We start from the raw sequence: 20,082 nt of genomic DNA, 5'->3' as shown, positions 1-20,082 counted from the left end.
GGAAGTCATGAGGATCAGTGGCTGTTGGCCTCGATGGCAGTGTGACTGCCTCTGAAAGACATCTGCTGGGAGACGAATGGGCTTCCTTGTGCTCTTGGTTCGCTGCTGTGAGAACAGACTGCTGGACTAGATAGGCCAGGGGTCTTTAAGCATTCTGTCATTTTTGTTCCTATTAGAGAAACTACATAGTTCTTATCTGGTCCTCTTAGTTCCTACTGACTGACTGACAGCATCCTTAGAAGGTAGGAACAGACCTTAATATTCCCTACACTCATCTTAGTTCTGCATCTGCTTTGCACTGAGTGTATAAACAGTTTGAAAATTCTAATTCATTTATTTTGGGGCAGTTCATGTAGGGCAATTTTCTATTTAAAAAAAAAAACCCAGTACAATGACTTTACTGTTAGTGTCAGGACTGGCAACCTTTGGATGGCTGTACTTGGGCTGGCTTTGGAGTTTTTACCATCTTGGGTAGCTCTGTGATGTAAAGAGGATAGGCTGCTGTGTGTGTGTGTGTGTGTGTGTGGTGGGGGGCATGTTTTTCTAGTGTTCACTGTCATTTTTCTTTTTCCTTAATGTTAAGTATATTTTTGAGCCTACTGCAGAGTGGTGGAAAGTCATACTGCTCACTTTTGGTTAGAGAAGGCAGATTCATGCCATATGCACAGGAGGTTTTGCTGTATATTTGGCAGTTGTTTGTAATCTAGTGTAATAGACATAGATAAAAGCAGAAAATGACAGTTGTGTGTGCCTCTTGGTTTACCTCATTTCACCCTCCTTAAGGTGATACCCAGATCTTGTGGGCCCAGCGTGATTCAGTTATCTTGCTTGTCCTCCTGGCTTGAAACAGAATAGTATTTCCAGAACACTGGGACTGACCAAATGCTGAAGGGTGTTAAGAGGGTGGGCAAAAAAGGAATGTAGAAAGATGAGTAAAAATACCAGCTGCTTGAAAGGGTAAGACCATCTGAAGAACAGTTGTTAAAAATAAAAGTTACTGGTTAGTGATGTGTTTCATTTTGCATCTGTCTTTGTGGTTGACAATGTTTGACCTGGCTTTTTTAGGAGGAGAATCGGGCAAAGAGATAAAGTTAGAAGCCTGAGAAATAAAACATAAATCTATAATCAAGTTTAGTCATCTACCCATGTCTTCTTAAAAAGCTCAAATGTGAAAGTACTCATTTTGTAATAAAAATACACAGCTGCTTAGAATCATTATTTGAATTCAAGGAATGGGGGGAAAAACCCAATGTAGCTCTTTTAAAAAGGAGTTAGGGGGTGGGAATGCATCAAATTTTAGGCCTGTTAACCTTCATGTCCATTCTTAGTAAAATGGTAGAAAGTATTATTAAAGAAAAAATAATCAAATATATATAACTTGACTTAAAATGAACTTTGGCTTTTGCAGAGACTAGACAAGCGTATACTGTAGGTAGGGGTAATTTGATAGGTAGGTAACGTGGGACTTTCAGAAGTTTTGACACAATTCCTTACCAAAGGCTCCTGAGCAAACTCAGCACTGGATAAGAGGGCAAATGCCACTGTGACTGGTACTTAATTAAAGAAGCAGAGAGTAGGAATAAAGAGACAATTTTCAAGGATTAACAGAACTAGAGCTTTGTATGAATATATATAAATGACCTGGATTTAGGAATGAGTAGTGCTATGGCCAAGTTTGCTGATAATGCCTAATTCTTCAGAATGGTAAAATTAAAAAAGGGGCTTCAAAGAATGAGAAATCTCTCTAAATGGAGATATGGAGAATGGCACATATAGTTGCTTATAAGCAAACACAGTATGGTGTATGTTTGGCAGAAAAATCCAAACTTTGCATTTATATTTATGACTGAAACTAGTAGATTAAAAAAGAGATTTTGAAGTCATGATGGATAGCTTAATGAAAATATCAACCAATATATGGCTGTTTCAAAAAGGTGATTTCTCTATAAGAATCGTTAGGAAAGGAACTGAAAATAAAAGTGATGTGACTACCATATAGTGTATCATTCTGGCACCAGACACATACACATACAAAGAGAGAGACACGGGCAGGAAAGGGTACAAAAAAAGAGCAAGCGATTAGAGGGCTAGAGCAATTTTTCTAGAAGGAAATATTACAACCTTCATGGCTTGTTAGCTTAGAACAACATTCTAGAGATATATGAAATCATGCTTGATGTGAAAAATGGACAGGGAAAATTTTTTCTCCCTCTCCCAGAATGTGCATTTCCACAGTTCTAATCTTTCATTTCCCAAATCCCTCAAGCCTTGCAACAATGAAGATAAGGAGCAGAAAGAATCACTGTCCTGCCCAAAATTGTTACAGGATCTGGAGAAATAAAAATTCCTTAAATCCACCCTGTGCAATAAATTGTTTTCAACCCCTTCCCACATTGTCATTTTTTTTTAAAAAAAAAATCAGAATGATTCCTATGAGGGGGAGTTCCAAATCCATCAAGCCACCTTCCTTCTTGAAAGACCTGCTGAGCCAGCTAAAGCCTAGAAAGCAGCGTGAGGCAAGAGTCCCTGCAAATAGGAAAACAAACCACCCACAATCGCTACAGAACTGCAGCATTTCAAAGAAAATACTGGTCTTACTGCATTTTCAAATCCCTACCGATGAGCCAGAAACAAATTACTTCTGCTCTCAAATACTGATAACTTCGTGAAGTCCAAGTGGTTTGGAGGAGGAAATAATTGTCAGCTTCCCAAATGAATCTGCTTGGCTACTGTGTAATCTAAATCATTGGAGTAGATAGGCTACGGCTCTTCTGTTTTTTAACAGCCTGTTTTAGGGCTGTTTTTACGAAGCAGGAAAACTACTGCTGATTTTTGTCTATCACCTCCCCTAAAACTTGTTCATGGAGGGCTCCTGGGGCTTCCATAAAGAGGGCTAGGAGCTACATGCAGTCCTATAACTGCAGGTAGTTCCCTGACTTTAAGTATTCCAGAGAGGTTCCAGCAAGAAAAGCTAAACAGAGGTACAATCAAACATGGTTACAGTCTTTGGGCATTAGGGTGATGTAGGATTGTAACCACTGATAAAAGGCAATTCCTGTTTGTATACGTAGGTCATACAGACAATATTTAGTAGACTTTTGATTTTGAGATGTCCTAAAATGGATTAAATAATCTTTGGTTTTCATTGATTTGGCCAAGCCTTAAACACATGAAAGGGTTATACTTTTAAATTCCATGTATTAAATAAAATTGTTGTAACTTTTCACCCCCAAAGTCTCTGAGTGGAAAGAGGCAGATTAAGTAGATATCCCCGTTTCATTTCTTGTCTTCTGACAGGACATTCCTGCAAGTTGAACTTACTGCCACAGATGGCTGATACTACAACCTTCAGTAAATATCCTCTTGGGAACAGTAAAGCATGTTGCAATTATGCACTTCTTAAAGTTAAATGTTCTTATCTACACATTGGATGGGCCCAGTTATCTAAACTTCCCTGTCATGTAAAGTAAAGCAAAGTGTGTTCTTGATCCTCTACCTTCATCCTTTTCCTTTTCTAACTCAGCCATCTATTTCTTAGGGACAGCAACTGTCAGTGTTTGCATACATTGCCAATTCACTCAAAACTCAGAGCCCAATTGGCCCAGCACTTTCATGGCCAGTTAGCCTTTTTATATGCAAATAATAATTTCAGCAGCCAAGGCTGGATATTCTTTTGTGTAATTAGAATTTAGAATATTAAGGTAGCCTATAGACACAGGATAGAGAAAGTGGTAGGTAATCTTTCTTTTGTAATGGCAAATGATGCATTTTTATAATAAAACAACTGGAATTAGATATGTGCATCCTGCTTGAGATCTGTACAGTCCTTGAACCCTTGACATGGTCACTCATCTTAATTATCAAATTTAAAGATGCTGACATATCTTCTACGTCTAATTAAACTGTTGTGTTCCTGAAATGTGACATTTCATATAGCAACAAATATATGTTTGTCTGTATGAGTAGGATTTTATTGTCAAATCAAGCGGGTGGTGTTACAGCCTGTTAAGACTACAGTGACTTGATCATGCGAGAGAAGAGGAGAAAAAACAGGCATATGAAGTTTTCACTTCTTATTCTCCCTCCCCACTCACTTGTTTATGATGAGCAATACTAGTTACCAATTTGTTTATCAAAAAGATGTAGAAGATCAAAGAGAACATACCCTTCTTAACCCCAAGAATGTCCCTATTTTAGATTTTTTTTTTAAAACTCTGAGATCAGGAAGGCAACGATTATATATTAGATTCTCTTCTCACATTATGCATCAGGAAAGCTATTGCAGTGCAGGTCCTCAGCATCAGATCTTGTGTGAGGAATCCTTGCTGTAGCTCCATGTGAATTGCCCAGTTTTTCTTAGAGTCAGTTGTTACCATTGGAAGGAGAGACAGAACGGATTCCTCTTACATTGTCCTTAGCTTCTTGTGCTATCTTATTGGTACGGGAAGGAGGAGGAGTGTTATAGTACAGCTTTGAGCCAAAGCTGTGCCTTTAGGCCTTGTTTGGGTTTTTAAAAACTGTTTATATTGCTCTCTCTTTGCAGTTTTAATCAGTCTTGTGAACCTGAGCTACACATTTAGATAATAGCATACCTGAGTATATTATAGCACATATTAATATTCTTGCAAATGCTTCAAAAAGTCTTGTGGAGGATCCTGCCTTTTGAATAAAGCACAGTGAAACTTGGCAGATGAGGACAAAATATTCTACACTTAATATTAAAGACATTTCTGGGTTAAAATAATGTTCTCAAGTATATGTGCTATATTGGTTAGGGTGCTTCTGCCAACTATAATTAGATACAGACACTCCCCATTTTCCAGTACTGTATAATATTCCTGGTCTCCTTGCCCCACCTTTTCTGTAGGTCAGCTGTCATGTTTGCACATACACAAACATAGCATCTTATGCATGCAGGAACAGTGGCTGCCATTTTGTGCCTGTGGAGAAAACAGCTGCTTGCTTTGCAAAAAACCCCAACCATCATTTTGCACATATGCAAACGAAGTTTAAAATACTTAATTTCTCAAAATGTCCTTCTGTGTGAACAATGTTTCTTCTGAGTTACATACAACATATTGCAATAACTTTTCTATCCAGATTGAGAAGCTGCAAAACCAGATAGAAAAAGAGAAGCAAAGTAACCAAGATTTGGAGGCTTTAAGTGAGGAACTCTTGAAAGAAAAGCAGGAGCTGAAGGACACAATGGAGGCTTTAAAGGCTGATCGAGAAAGACAGGTAGAGATGCAGGTTTCGCCACTGTTATTGCTGAATTCCAAGACTGAGCAGAATCAAAACATGAAGCAGTTCACCCTCTTATTTTCATACCCATGATATATTTAAATATGTTGAAATGTTGACTTCTCCAGGAACTGGTTTTCTGGTTTTCAGTTACCTCAATATATTGATTTAGAGTGATTGTTAAGGATGCCACATCAGCTGACATTGGTAAAGGCATAATTGAGTTGCATGAACTGTTGCATGCTGGCATTGAGAGGATTGCAGCATCAGCGCTGTTGCTATTTTGAATGGGTTCAGTTACTAATTGATATAAAAAGCTGGGTTAGAGATCAGACCATTGCCCTCTAGTTCAGTATCTACACCAGAAGTTACGGACCTGGTACCCTCCCAACTTTATGAAGTGCAACACCGTAGTGCTACAGCCAGCTTAACCAAGGGTAAGGATGACCAAAAATATCTGAAGGTCATAAGGTTCCTTATCTTGGCAATGGTTCTTCAAAATTCTTTTGGTTTCTAATAAGAATGCTGATTGTGTTTAATTTTATTTCATTTGTTAATTCATGCTTTTAGAGCATTTATTCTTCTTTACTTTTCCAAGTTGTAGTCTTCCATATGCCATGGTCCTCACCAGATGGGCCCCTGCTTTAGTCAGCTGAGGCTTTCCCATTATGTTGGTTAGTAAATAGAAATAGAAGGTATAGACTATGTTTCGGGCCTTAGTTGTACCCATGCAACAGGAAGCATTCCCTACAGTACTGGTCAGTTTTCATATATTTTGGCCAGTATGCCACAAGCAGTGGCATCTGCCAGGGGTAGGGCAAAACAGGCAAAATGATGATCATAGCAGTATAGTAAAAGCCCTGTCCCTTTGAACATACGTGTGACTTCAGTCACATTGCTGGGACCACCATATTGCCTGTTTTGACACCCTGCTCCATGGTGGACACCACTGGCCATAAGTATAGCAAAGCTCACTTGCTGTAGTGGTCTCAATATTCTATATTATATATCTTTGTTTGCAAGCTTTCTTTGTTTGCAAACAAAGATATATTGCCTGCACCCCACCCACTAGAAGTTACATGCAATGCCCAGTACACTGACACATGCTGGGGTTACTGTGCTTTGTTAGATGTTATCTGGTATAACTATATGTGGATAGAAAGAACAGTCAAAACAACTCAGTTCATACTTTGACTGAAATTGCTTCCTTGCATGCCTGAATCAAATAGGCATGCCTTCTGGAATATCATTTGAAGGAATTTATCTCTTAGCAATAATGCTTGCTTATTTATTTGTTTGTTTGTTTGTCCAATTTATATAGCCACCCATATCGCAAAGCAAGCAACTCTGGGCAGCGTACAAGGAAGCTAAAAACAGTCAATAAACACATTAAAAGCTATTAAAAATTAATTGGACCATCTCTTTCTTTTGAGCTTGAATTTTGGATTGAGTGATCCTGACACTTCTGATCCTTGGTGTTAGCAACCCCATAATGCCTTCAGCCGTTGCTCTAGCATCTGTGTCATAGAAATGTTCCAGTTACTGCCATATGGATCATAGTGTTAGGAGAATAATTAGAACAAAGCACTAACAACAGCTTTTTTTTCTGATAATACATTTTGCTGTAATGTAGTTTAAAACAATCTGTATTTCATTTTATTAATCCATATTTTATTTTATCTAATATGAAATCTGCAAGAGTGAATTTCTGGTATATAATGGATCATCTTATTTTTGTTCTGAATGTAGATAAAAGACCTAGAAAAAGAAACTGATCACCTGAATCAAATGGTTTTGTCTCTAAGACAGAGATCTCAAGTCAGTACCGAGGCCAAAGTGAAAAACATTGAAATAGAAAACAAAATACTTCATGAGACAGTTACTGAGAGCAATAGCAAGCTCAGTAAGCTTGAATTTGAGAAGAAGCAGTTGCAAAAAGATTTTGAGCAAGTTAAAGAAAAAGTAGAAAAAGTAAAAGAAATGGACAAAGAGCTTCATCGGCTAGAGAGGGAGAATGAGCAGCTTGCCAAACAAGTTGCAATCATGAAAATTACCACTGAGAAAGTAGAAGTACTTGAACAAGAAAACAAGGATCTGGAAGTAGAGAACAGGAAGCTGAAAAAGTCTCTAGATACTTTGCACAATGTTTCTGTCCAGCTGGACAATTTAGAAAAGGATAATAAACAGCTAGATGACGAAAACCTGGAGCTCAGGCAAATAATAGAGACTATGAGGTTCACCACTACAAAAGTAGCCCAAATCGAGGCAGAAAACAAAGAGTTGGAAAATGAAAAGGAGGAACTTAAAAAAAACATAGACATGCTGAAGGTTCTTCTCAAGAAATCAGAAAGGTTGGAGCTTAGTTACCAGAGTATGAATGCTGAGAATCAAAGACTGCAGCAAATTCTAGAAAGTAGCAATAAAAAAGTTCAGCAGTTGGAAAAAGAACTCCAGGGTGTTGAAGATGACAATCAAAGTCTTCAGAGAAAATTAGAGGAACTGAGGATCTCAAATAAGCAGGTGCAGTGGTTGGAAAATGAGAAGAAACTGTTGGAGCAAGAAGTGTTCCAGTTAGATAAAGACAAAAAGATACTGGAAAAAGAGACAAAGAGACTATGGCAGCAGGTGGAGCTCAAAGATGCTAATTTGGATGAGAATACTATAAAATTAACTGCAATTGAGAAAGAATACAAGATTTTAGAAAGAGAGCTTGCTAGAGTCAGAGATTCATCAAATAAGATGAAGGAATTTGAAAAGAACAACAAAGATCTCCAGAAGCAAGTTACTATTGATAAGAGAACACTAGCTACTCTGCGAGAGGTAAGCATAGTTTTACTGCCTACCATCCAGATGAGGAATTAGGAAAACAGGATGTGGCAATTAAAAGCTTTACAACTTGTGTCTCAAGAAGTAGGATGAATTGTAGGTGACAATTACATTCCTGTGACTTGCAGTCACCGATGGGAGCTAATTGTTGATTCAAGTACAACAGAGATTTATTTAACATTGAAGTTCAGTTTATTACGCTGTAGTATGTACAAGCCTTTTGCAACTTCATGGAGCCTCTTTGTATGATGGCACATAAGCAGTCTTTGTATGAACTATGGGTATTTTGGATAGGGCAGATTATTACCTGATACAGTCAAGTTAATTTTAATATACTGAGATGTTCGATAAGTGATGAAAATGCTTCTCTTTATTTGAATGAAATGAGAAATTGCAGTAGGCTTCCTCATTTAATCGTTGCTTGCCACAGAGTAGCTGCTTTATTGTAGGGAAAAGGCATAGGTGTTGCATAGAAGTTGAGAGATGATCATCCATATATGGAAGATCATGTTCCAAAGACATCTGTTGCTCTTCAGATATGTTGGGCTACAACTGCTCTAGTCCCTCATTGTTCATGAGAAGTGAAGTCCAAGAGATTTGAAGAGTAGCAGATAACTGTAGAAGACGTTTGATTAAAGCCCTTATGTACCTAATAACCATCTTCCTGAAACAGGAAGGTTTCATGAGAATGCAGCTACATCTGTAAAACGTTGATTAACACATTTTCTTTATTTCATTTTTGTTACTTCACAGTAAAATTGTGTACGTGTTAACTATTCTTTTTTAATAGCCTTGGAAATTATTGCTTTATTTTTTTGTCATCACTGTTCCTGTTTGCAGGATTTGGTTCTTGAGAAGTTAAAGAGCCAGAAGTTATCTAGCGAGATGGATAAATTGGACCAAGAACTAGAGAAGATGGGATTAAATAAGGAGCTGCTTCTGCAGGAGGATAATGGCAACAATGACAAGTGAGCAGATAGCTTGTTTCTGATGAGAGTCTGGAAGGGTTTTCTGCGCTTGAGTTTTAACTTCTGTTCCTTTCTTTCTCTTCTAGGTTTTAGGCACTTGTGTTTCTTTGCTATTGGAGGTTGTATTTGTTCTGTAGTTGAAAGAAAGTCCCCTATCTAATCTAGATGTGTTAAGCAAGTGGCTTTCTCATTTAAACTAACGGCCCACAATTAGCAACAAAACTGCCAGTTGAAGAGCATGCAAAGACATCTTGAAACTGATTGTGCATTGAAGGTTAAATTGTGGCTTCTTGGAAATTAAAATAATTTTCTTCCAAGGCTTCTCTTTTTACTTATTGCTGAAACAATTTTGCATAGATGTAGGTGTATAACACTTGGAAAGATTTCTGTTAGATAATGCATAACTTTCTGTAGAAGCACTGCCTCTTCCAGTCACTGCCTGGAGGGGTATGCAAGTTTTTTTGGATCAAGGATTGCATTCAGCTTGTGGGTGGTGGTCCAAATACCACATTCCAGCAAGTGGAGGGGGCCAGAATAAAAGCAAGAAGGATCAGGACAAAAATGAATTTAAGATTAATTAATATGTAAATCAATTACAATCAAATTAACCAAACATATGTATTACTTATTGAATGCTTTCCCCTTGTATCAATTAAAAAAAATCTAAATCTATGGCAACCATTTTAGGTGTATTGGAAGATTCACCCAGGGATTTTTGAGCCCCCAGGACATCATCACTGTCAGGGATGACAGTACTTCTCCCCATCCTGGCTTTCCTCTAGTGTATCCCCCTTTGCATGGGACAATCTTTACCCCAATCTAACGCTTGCAATTCTATACATTGTACATTGATCTTATTCATTGATTTTTTCAGATGAGAAAATAGAATACAGGTAATCCTCGCTTAATGACCATTTGTTTAGCAACTGTTTGAAGTTACAACGGTGCTGAAAAGAGTGGCTTATGACCAGTCCTTGCACTTACAACTGTTGTAGCATCCCCACGGTCACGTGATCATCATTTGTGACCTTCCCAGCCAGCTTCTGACAAGCAAAGTCAATGGGGAAGTTGGCAGGAGGTTGCAAGTCGTGGTCTCATGATGTCTCACTTAACGGCCACAACTAGGACTGCCAGAACTGCTGTTGCTAACCACCTGATGGGATGGGATGTTTTGCTTAATGACCACTTTGCTTAGTGATGGAGTTGCCAGTCCCAGTTAGGGTTGTTAAGCAAGGACTATCTGTACTAATATAAAGTAAATCTTGGGCAGTCAGCTAATATTTGTAAAGCACGGCCTTTATGCTTCCTTGTCTTTTCAATTACTGACATGTTGTCCTTAATATCCCTCAGGAAATACAAAATCTTGGAAAGCCAAACTGAATGCATTCTAAAGACGACACTAGCTAGTAAAGAAGATAAAATCGTTTCATTGGAGTCCAAACTGCAAGAGTTTGTTAACTTGAATCAACAGTTACAGAATGAACTAAACATGGTAAGACAGAGACTCAGAAACAATGCTCAATACTAGCAAGTGGCCCCTGATAGATCACCCATGAAATAATGCAGACCTTGATATAACCAAGGTTCTTCATCCTAATTTAAATGAGTGGTTTTGATCCTGTGTTTTCTGATCTATTGATGAAGGTCTATGGTTTTTGTTTATGGCTTAGTTCTGTATTCAATATGGTTATATTTCATGATATTTATTTAAAGAGGATTTCTCCTAAATAATTACCTGTAATTTGGAGGGAATCATCTTACATTTACTGAGAATAGAGGGAGACACCGTTCAAAGTGAAGGGATGGTTAGGAGGTGCAAATAATGAAAACAAGTGTCAGAAAGCAGGAGGAACTGGGGGCATGCTCAGCTCTGCTCTTACTGCCTTCCCCATGTAGAAAGTGAATGTCTACAATGGACAGTTTTTTCTATTCATGGAGACTCTGCACATGAATGAAAAAACAGACTCCTGAGTAGAAGATTCTGGTAATCCATCAATCCATAGTGGAAATGTTCTGCATTACAGACATTTACTCTCTTCTATATGTGAAGGAAAAAGAAAAGAGAATATGCCTAGCACATGAATGGAACAGGACTAATGTTTTATGGATTCTTACCTGAAAAGTAAAAACTATCAAATTCATTGGGATTTAGCTACAGAGTAAGCTTGCACAGAGGTTGCAGTTCAGTATACCAAGATCACTTTTCCAGTTTCTACCCAGCTTACCCAGAGTAAACTGATCTAAACAAATTCATCCTCAGTATGCAGTGGTCTAGGCATACTTGCTTGGCAGCAATAACCATTAAAGTCTGATGCTTACTTAAGCCTGGATTTTTACAGACTCTTTGTGAGCGAGTCAATAGTTTGTGAATTAAAATACGGTTTGTGTGTATATCCAGATAGGAGATCAATTAATTTTACTCATGCAGGTGCCTTGTTTTATTTGCAGAGAATTTTAATCAGTAGTCATGATTTCAATTAGTATTGCACTTTTTTTTTTCTGGCCTTGCATAGTTTTGGCTGTGACCTCTGGTCAGTGTATATACATACAGAAAACATACAGTACATACATACATACATACATATACACAGACAGACAGACAACACATGCACAACTGGGTGACATGCACGCATTTCTTTTGGAGAGAAAATCTCTAGAATTCATTTCAGTGGAACTTGATAAACATAGTTGACAATGTAGGATTTTGGACTGTATTTGTAAACTTTTTTCCTATCTAATCCTGTTTTTGTGGGAGGATTATCTTAAATTCTGGGTCATCTTCTTTTCAAATAAATACTGTATATGTTGCAACCTTTGCCTGTATTTACAGATGAGGAAGGACTTCGCATGTCTCAAGCAGAAGCAAGTAGAGGGAACTTTTATGCAGAAGTTGAATCAACCATCAGAAAACTGTCAGAAGGAAGCAACGATGGAGCTTCTCAAAGTGAAGGACAGAGCTATAGAATTAGAAAGAAACGTAAGATGCTTGGCTGTGTGTGCTTATATCCATTTTAGGTTACAAACAGTTCACACATTCATTATTGGGTTATATTTGAACATGTCTATGAACTGCTTGAGTTGTATCTGCCTACACCATACATCTGTGGTTCTGTACACATTCTGTGCTAACCTGCAGTAAATATGCATTTATTTGTATAGAATTTCTCTTCATAAGCATATTATAGTGTATGAACACCCCCTATGAATAATTCTTAAAATTATTTTCCTTATCGTCCTTATGCTTGTAGCTTTTGCCATTCTAGCCAACTCTGTCTGAAACTTTCTAGGTGGTTTATTTTAGAGAAAGGAAATATCTAGAAAGTTTAAAATGAAAGAAAGGAAACCTTTCTTTCAAGTTGGAGGTCGGTGAAGTTGCCTGAATAAAAAGGGCAGAGAAGACCTTTCTTCCTTGCATGGGGTGGTAGCATTTTTTTTACAACAATTGGATTGACAAGAACTCTGCAGAGGATGCTGGAGCACTTTTATTGTGAACAGTTTGTTCAAAAATGGAAATGGACAGTCCTACAACCTCACTGTAACTTTACCTGAAAACAGAAATATGGCCATTATGAGTGCAGTTGCCTTGTCAGCCAGTAGAACACAGGCATTCCCAATACCCATCCTCTTGTGCAGATTGCAGGCGCTCCCAATTCAGAAGCCGCTGAATGAGAGATGCTGTCTGGCACAAACACAACAACAGATAGCAATAGCCCCCACTCTGCTGGATATAGAGCAAAACTTTGGTCATTTTGGATCTTGAGGCAGAATTCACAGAGAATCTGGACTGAGGCTGGGAACTACCATCCTTTATAAATCACCTCATATCTTCTAAGGAATGTACAGATATTAAAAAGGCAAGTCCTAGCTGACAATCTTCTGCAGTAATTTCACAAAAAGCAAAAAAGATAAGCAGATAAAGGCAAGTGAAACAGTGCGTTCTCTCTGGCTGATGGATGGAACCAGGTTGGTTTCTTCTTTGCTAAATTGAACTTCCTGAGACAGAGGCGTGGCATCCCTGTGACTTTTTGTCCCCTCACCAGTGTCAGAGGCCAGAGTGTTTCTTTCTTGCTCTGCAGTCTTAGAACAATTAGCTGTTGTAGCCAGATGTTCTTTCTGGTTATGGGAAAAGGAAGCAAACTCTGCAGATACTTCCTGCCCTCCATTGATGGAGACTCCCCTTACATATCAGCTGATCTCAGAATGTGTGAGCATTTTTTTCTCTCCTGCCTTATCAGTTCTGTTTTTTCCTTAGAATGCAGCCTTGTATACAGAGACACAACTTCTTAAGGAGCAACTACAACATTTGGAAATGCAGAATGGCTCCTTCAGCAATCAGATCCTGACACTGCAAAAGCAAAATGCTTTCCTTCAAGAGCACAACACTACAATGCAAACACAAACAGCTAAGCTCCAGGTCAGGAGACGTCCTGGCCAACTCTGTCTGAAACTTTCTAGGTGGTTTATTTTAGAGAAAGGACAAAATAGGCATTTTCTAGCATTGATCCAAATTACTTTCAAGGTCAGCTTGGCGTATCTTCCTTTCCCAACCTGCAAAGCATGAATTGAGTAGCCTACTTCTTGAGAAAATGGGGAAATGTTTGGATTTGATTTGATAAAACACTTTATTTTGCTTTGTTCTAATATTAAAAAAAAACAAAGACAAGATAAAAAGTAAGAAACCAAAAACATAGATAAAAAAGGAAAAAAGAAAACATGTTGCATTTAAAATTAGCTTTCACTAAATGGAGCTTGTCGATGCTCTCATTTAATTCCATACCTATGTAGTTCTAATCCTGGGAGTAAGCCAGCTGTGGTGAGGAGATTCTTAAAGGAGTAGAGCAGAGAGATGGTAGGAAAGAGGAGCAGTAAACATATGTTTTAGTAGGCAACTGCAAGACTGGATCGATCCCTTTGTAATAGTATATTGGTCATTTTCTTTGAGAAACTTTAGGTGGAGAATTCAACCCTAAATTCCCAGAGTACATCCTTGATGGCCCAGAATACATTACTCCAGAATCAGCAGCTGGCCAAGGAAAACGAATATGACAACCTGATGAAGCAGAAAGAACAGCTCAAAGCAGAGTATGAGTCCCTTCTTCAAGATCATGAACACCTTGTGTTGCTGCACGAACGGCAGTCTACAGAATATGAAACACTAATAAAACAGCACAGCAGCCTCAAAACTTTGCACAAAAATCTTGACTTGGAGCACAAAGATCTCAGAGGAAGGTAACAGGAATTTTACCTCACAATAGAAATGTGTCTCCAGCTAATAGCAACGGGTGGTGGAAGGAAGCTTACCATATGGTGAAATTAAAAATCTGGTTTTCATGATCATTACAGCCAGTGATGTCCAAATGATGTCCCTAAAGCATAAGTTAAGTGTAACAAATATAATTTAAAAAATACTTCCTTTTGGGCAAAGTTATCAACACAGCCATCATATCCATTCAAAATAACTTGTCTTGAAATGGTTGAATAGCTATTTTAATAAAGTATTGATACTGTGCCCTCTTTTGTTAAATTGGATTGGTTTGAAACTTTCATACATGCCTCAGTATGTTTGTCATTTATATGCTGAGATATATTTGAACTACATCAGTGTAGACAAAATTCAACAGTCTGTGTTCTGTTGATTTGAATGGAAACAAATGAAACATGCTTAGAAATGCTTAACTTTGGGTGAAATTTGCATTAAGTATAGAAGAACAAAATTTATTGTTAAAGAAAAAAATCTTGTTTCAGCTTTCTGTACTGATTGTGGCAATAATTTAAGGCAAAATTGCAGATACATATTTGTTTTCATACAGATACAGCAGTTTGATAGAACACAAAACCAAACTGGAAGAGATGGAGATGATTTTAAAGACAGAAAAGGATGTTCTACAACAGGAGAAGAGAACAAGCACAATAGTGGCTGCGGAGAACCAGGAACTTAGAGAAGAACTAGAACGGTATCTATTTTCAGAAATGCTGTAGGCTGGAATAATTTGATTGATCCATGTCACTCTTAGAAATGTATACAAGTGACTGCCTATTGGCTGAACATCCTTAACATTTATGCTTACGGTGCCACACTTACTTACAATAGCTGTCTAAGTATGGAGGAGAATTTTACTTTATTAATTCATTAACTGCTCTAAAAAGTCTTGAATTCTGGTATAAATCTGCTCATCAACGTTGTGGGAGAGGGCCTTCTGCCAGGCAGCCCTTACGCTGTGGAATTCTCTCCTAACACTCCAAATTCCTTGGAAAATGGCAAAACCCTATCTTGCTTTTAATTGTTAGTTGAACTGATCTTGATTATAATAATATTGGTTTTAATTTTGCATGGATTTTAATTGCATTGGTTCTATTCTTATGTTTTATCATTTTCATTTTTAATTCCTGTAAGTTACTATGAATGTTGCATAAAAAAGCAGTATCCAAGTTCAACCAATAAAAACTTATGATGGGGTAAAAATCTAAGTAAAGGGATTTTTTTTTCTTTTACACAGATGAAAATCTTATCACTTGCCCTGTGTCTTGTTGCTTTGGCCCCTGGAACCATCCTCCAGCAACAGATAGAAATTAGGAAAGTTCTGTGCAATATTAAAATATTGTGAACTGAAGAATTACAGACATTTCATATAATAAGACTGGCATGCTAGAATCCCAGTACAGTAAAACCTATTTTACTAGATTAAGGATGTAATTTGCATCCAGACGTTGTCCCTCAAATAGTGGACTAAGTTGGTTGTATCCAAAGTAGACTGGATGATTGAGTTACATTTTAATTATTTCTGACAATTTACGTCATTGGAATACTAATGTATTTGGGTAATGACCTTATTGCACAACTTAATGTCATTGCAAAACTTAAATCAGTTTCTAAAATGATGCAAATGACAAATTTGAATTTAAAGAGGTTTTGAAGTAACAGATACCCCCTCCCATATAATATCTCTTAAATCAAGGTTTAGTATAGTATTTGTCCTTAAACAACAAAATAATATTTCTCAATAAGATAACATATAATCATGGAATTTATTCTGCTAAAATAAAGGATGTGAAGCGATAACAAACAGGTCTTACCACAGAATTGTGTCACCCTTTCATATTAATTTCCTTTAATATTTAGAAATATAATAGGATGTTATATCATATTATGTAATAATAATTATAATAATATGATTATAATATAAAGAAACATAATAGGATAATTAGAAATATTCATGTTTTTGGAATACAAATATACAGTATATGTCTAGTAAATTTAAAAAACAATGAATTAAACCAATTTTTAGTTCTAGAGCTTACCTAGATTTAAAACCTACAAAAGTACCAGAACTGATTGTGCTGTTGTGAATTTGAATGAGAGCATTTTGCTTTTCTATTTGAGGATGACCATCTCACACACCAAACTTAAAGCTGAGTACGAAGGGCTTCATATTCACACTAAGGAGCTGAAGACATCCTTGAATAATTCTCAACTAGAACTGAACCGTTGGCAAGCTCGTTATGATGAACTGAAGGAACAGCACCAAACTATGGATATCACCTTAACCAAACTGGACAACCATTGTGAGGTGAGTTCTATAGGTTATGAAAATCCAAAAATATTACAGGCTCGGGAAAATCTCTCTGTAGATCAATAGACATAGCACGCATAATTTGCTGGAACTGATTTACTTTTGAATGTCAAGGGAAAATGCATGGGCTAGGATTAGAATTCATGTTAAATCCTAAAAAATTGAATTGTGGGAGGAAGAGGTCTTTAAAGCAAGGTGACAGTAGAGAGCAAAATCTTTCTAAACCTCCATTTCCCTCTTCCTAGAATTGTTTTTATTACTTTTACTAGGCAGCAAAAGAGGAGGATAAAAATTCAACTCCATAAACGTCCCTTAAAACTCTCCCTGACTATATTTAGTACTGATTATGTCTAATTTTGCTCAGTGTTTTCAGTGGCATATAGTTACATTTGTGTATCTTAAGTGCTGGTGGTTGTATAGTGGCTGGCTGGTATTGGAGTTCAAAGAACCAATCACTGAGCAGAGATTTTCCATAAATGAGAGGCTTTACCTTGGTTGCTTCACAACATGTAGACAAATGCGTGCAAAGAAAACTCCTCCATGATATGTCTGTTCAACAGCTGCTTGCGCGACTGAAAGGAAACTTGGAGGAAGAGAATCATCATCTCCTCAGTCAGATCCAGCTATTGAGCCAGCAGAATCAAATGTTGCTGGAGCAGAACATGGAGAATAAAGAACAGTACCACGAGGAACAGAAGCAATATATGTAAGAGAAGCAATCCCTTCGCATACTGATCTTGGGCCCGTGAGATTAATATCTTATCATGGGGACGAGGGAGCAGGAAAACTTTAAATCACTGAGGGCATCCAAAAAGCAACTCAGGGGGTTTCTCTGCAACTGCAGAATGATTTTGCTAAGCCTGAGCATGCAGTTCGCGTACGTTTAGTCTGATGCTTGGGCATGAAAATAGGTGCCAGCCACTGGACTCATTAAGACCATCTCATTCGGTTAAAAAATGGAAGGTTTACCCCCAATCCCTGTTGCTGCCAGCACAAGTAATGCATGAGGTGCTGTCCTATATGAGCTTCGATGTGTAATCTCTGTCGTAGTCCAGACAGTCGCATTGCAGTGTATTGTAATGCTTGACCAATAAGTCAGACTTTGTCTCAGCAAGCAGTGATACCAGTTTCTTTGTGATAGATAGATGGATAGACAGACACACACACACACACACACACACACAACTTACAGGAATACTTTTCAGGCAATATTTAATTTAAACATACCTACTGTTGGGCCCAGTTAGAGATCAGAATGTTCATTCATCAGAGGAGGAAAAGGAGTCTGGCGGCAGCTGTGCTGAATGTTGCCAGGGGCTATGAGATAGCGCAGCCACCCACCACTGCCCTCAAAGATAAGAAAAGAACAAAGGCGCTTAATTGAACACTAGCTGAGAAAGCTTTATTCTTACATACCAAACCTGTTAGGTACCTGTGTTGATTTGCCCCAAAGTGAACCATCTTCATTAAGGAGCACTCTCCTTTGCCCCCCACCCCCTTGGGTGAGTTAGGAGCCTGAGGTGGGGATGGACCCTGTTCCAGGAGGCAGAACAGCGTGATCAGCACCTGAACAGCTTTGCAGAATTAGAAATGTATACATGCAGAGGCTTTTGCGCAGATGCTAGGAAGTTAACCAGTTAGAAGCTCTAACTACTAGATGGCACTTGTGATAATGAGTTTTAGAGATTATAAAAGATGTTGATTGCCTTTGTTCTGGGCTCTCACCCCTTTGCACGGGAGACCTCCTTTAGTGTAGATCTACAATAAAGTGTGAACTCAGTCTTCTGATTTGGTGTGATTTTTGGAACTTCAGTGTGATTTTTGGTACTTCACGCCGGGTAAGGAATCCAAAGGTCCAATTTGTGGACTACACTACATTTAAGTATATCTAAATTAGATATGGCCTGAGAAGGATTTTTCATCTTGCTATCAGGGATATTGACTTTTTTTCTTCTGGAAAAGTATGATAGTTCAGTTTTTATCATTGTATTACTTTCTCGGCAAGTAACTGTGAATTGCTAATTTTCTCCTCATTGTATGTTTTTAACAGTGATAAATTAAATGCCTTAAGGAGACATAAAGAAAAACTGGAAGAGAAAATAATGGATCAGTACAGGTTTTATGATCCAGCTCCCAAAAAGTAAGTTATATATATTAAAACATGTCTTATTAATTATGACATGCAGTTCATAAGATACAAACTATATTTCAGTCATCATACTTTGATTTAATAAGCTGAGATATGAATAAATCTTCCAGGTGCTCTTGGCTCTTCCCTTTTTGTAAGTGAGAAAATGAGGAAGCCTTCACTTACCTGTAGGTTTCTATTTAATCCAAATCAAGAACCAGATTATGGATAGTAGACAGTACATTAAATCAGTACTGTAAATCATACATCAAATTAAAATACGATTTCTAAAACCCAAATTTTGGATGTGACACAATTCCACGTATAAGAATGGTTTCCGATTAGAATTAAATTCTATGTTGGATTTACTTTTAAATACAAAGTTAATCTAGACATCGAGGCATACTCACACAATTTAGTTAGCCATTCTTCTGAAGAGGGAATTAAAGGTATTTTCCAATAAAAGGCATATAAAATCCTTGCAACTATTAACATACAATGCTAATTCAGTATATTTTGAAGGGTTATATGGTTTAGTGGAATTAGTAAGAATCTCAGGTTGCAGTAGAATTGCAACTTTCAAAATTTATTCCATTCTACAATGAATCATTTTCCAGTATTTTTGGGCTTTATAACCTTGCCACCACACACACACACACAAACACACAATCCAACCTGCATGTTACATTTCCAACATCATTTTGAAAAAAGGATTATTTGTTTTAGCGGTCAAGACTGGAATGATATAGCAACAATAAATCAGTGGAAATTTCAGTGGAAGAAAAATATTAAATTTACTTCAAACATTCACTAGAATCTGAGGTCACCCAATGCAATACAATGCTGGAAGAATCAGGACAGACAAAAGCTGTAATTAAACTTTGGAATTTGCTACCACAAAATGGTGCTGGCTACCAGCTTGGCTGGCTTCAAAAAAGGGTTGGACCAATTCACGGAAGATACGGGGCTCAGTGGCTGCTGGCCTCAATGGCAGTGTGACTGCCTTGGAAGGCCACCTGCTGAGAGACTAGTGGGCTTCCTTATGCAGTTGGTTGGCCACTGTGAGAACAGGATACTGAACTAGATGGGCCAGGGGATTACCCAGCAGGACACTGCTTATGTTTTTACTGTGCTCAGGGAGAATTGGTAAAATATTTTTGTTAGTTTGTAATTAGATTGGTCATAAGGGTCACCACCCTCTCCTGGTGCCTGGAGGCTGTTGAGGTCTTGATGGGGAGCAGCAGGTTGAAGCTGAACCCTGGCAAGATGGAATGGCTATGGGTTCAGGGCTCTTTGGTTTCCAGAGAATTACCATCTTTGCTCTTGGATGGGGTTGCACTGCCCCAGA

The 20,082-nt window shown here is 37.8% G+C and overlaps 1 protein-coding gene across 2 annotated transcripts in view; it reads left to right on the top strand.

Annotated features, from left to right (window-relative positions):
• Positions 1–20,082, top strand: part of CCDC88C (coiled-coil domain containing 88C) — a 113,218-nt gene that overhangs the window by 80,126 nt on the left and 13,010 nt on the right. For both annotated transcript variants that reach the window (XM_063290236.1, XM_063290235.1), the window contains 11 exons: positions 5,101–5,238; positions 6,991–8,061; positions 8,908–9,035; positions 10,386–10,527; positions 11,866–12,012; positions 13,288–13,449; positions 13,987–14,264; positions 14,846–14,989; positions 16,417–16,603; positions 17,167–17,312; positions 18,657–18,746. In XM_063290236.1, the coding sequence (XP_063146306.1) occupies positions 5,101–5,238; positions 6,991–8,061; positions 8,908–9,035; positions 10,386–10,527; positions 11,866–12,012; positions 13,288–13,449; positions 13,987–14,264; positions 14,846–14,989; positions 16,417–16,603; positions 17,167–17,312; positions 18,657–18,746 (2,633 nt within the window). The remainder of the gene's footprint in view (positions 1–5,100; positions 5,239–6,990; positions 8,062–8,907; positions 9,036–10,385; positions 10,528–11,865; positions 12,013–13,287; positions 13,450–13,986; positions 14,265–14,845; positions 14,990–16,416; positions 16,604–17,166; positions 17,313–18,656; positions 18,747–20,082) is intronic.

The sequence above is a fragment of the Candoia aspera genome, chromosome 1, assembly GCF_035149785.1.
Source record: "Candoia aspera isolate rCanAsp1 chromosome 1, rCanAsp1.hap2, whole genome shotgun sequence".
Lineage (NCBI taxonomy): Eukaryota > Metazoa > Chordata > Lepidosauria > Squamata > Boidae > Candoia > Candoia aspera.
This window is presented reverse-complemented; position numbering and strand designations above follow the sequence as displayed.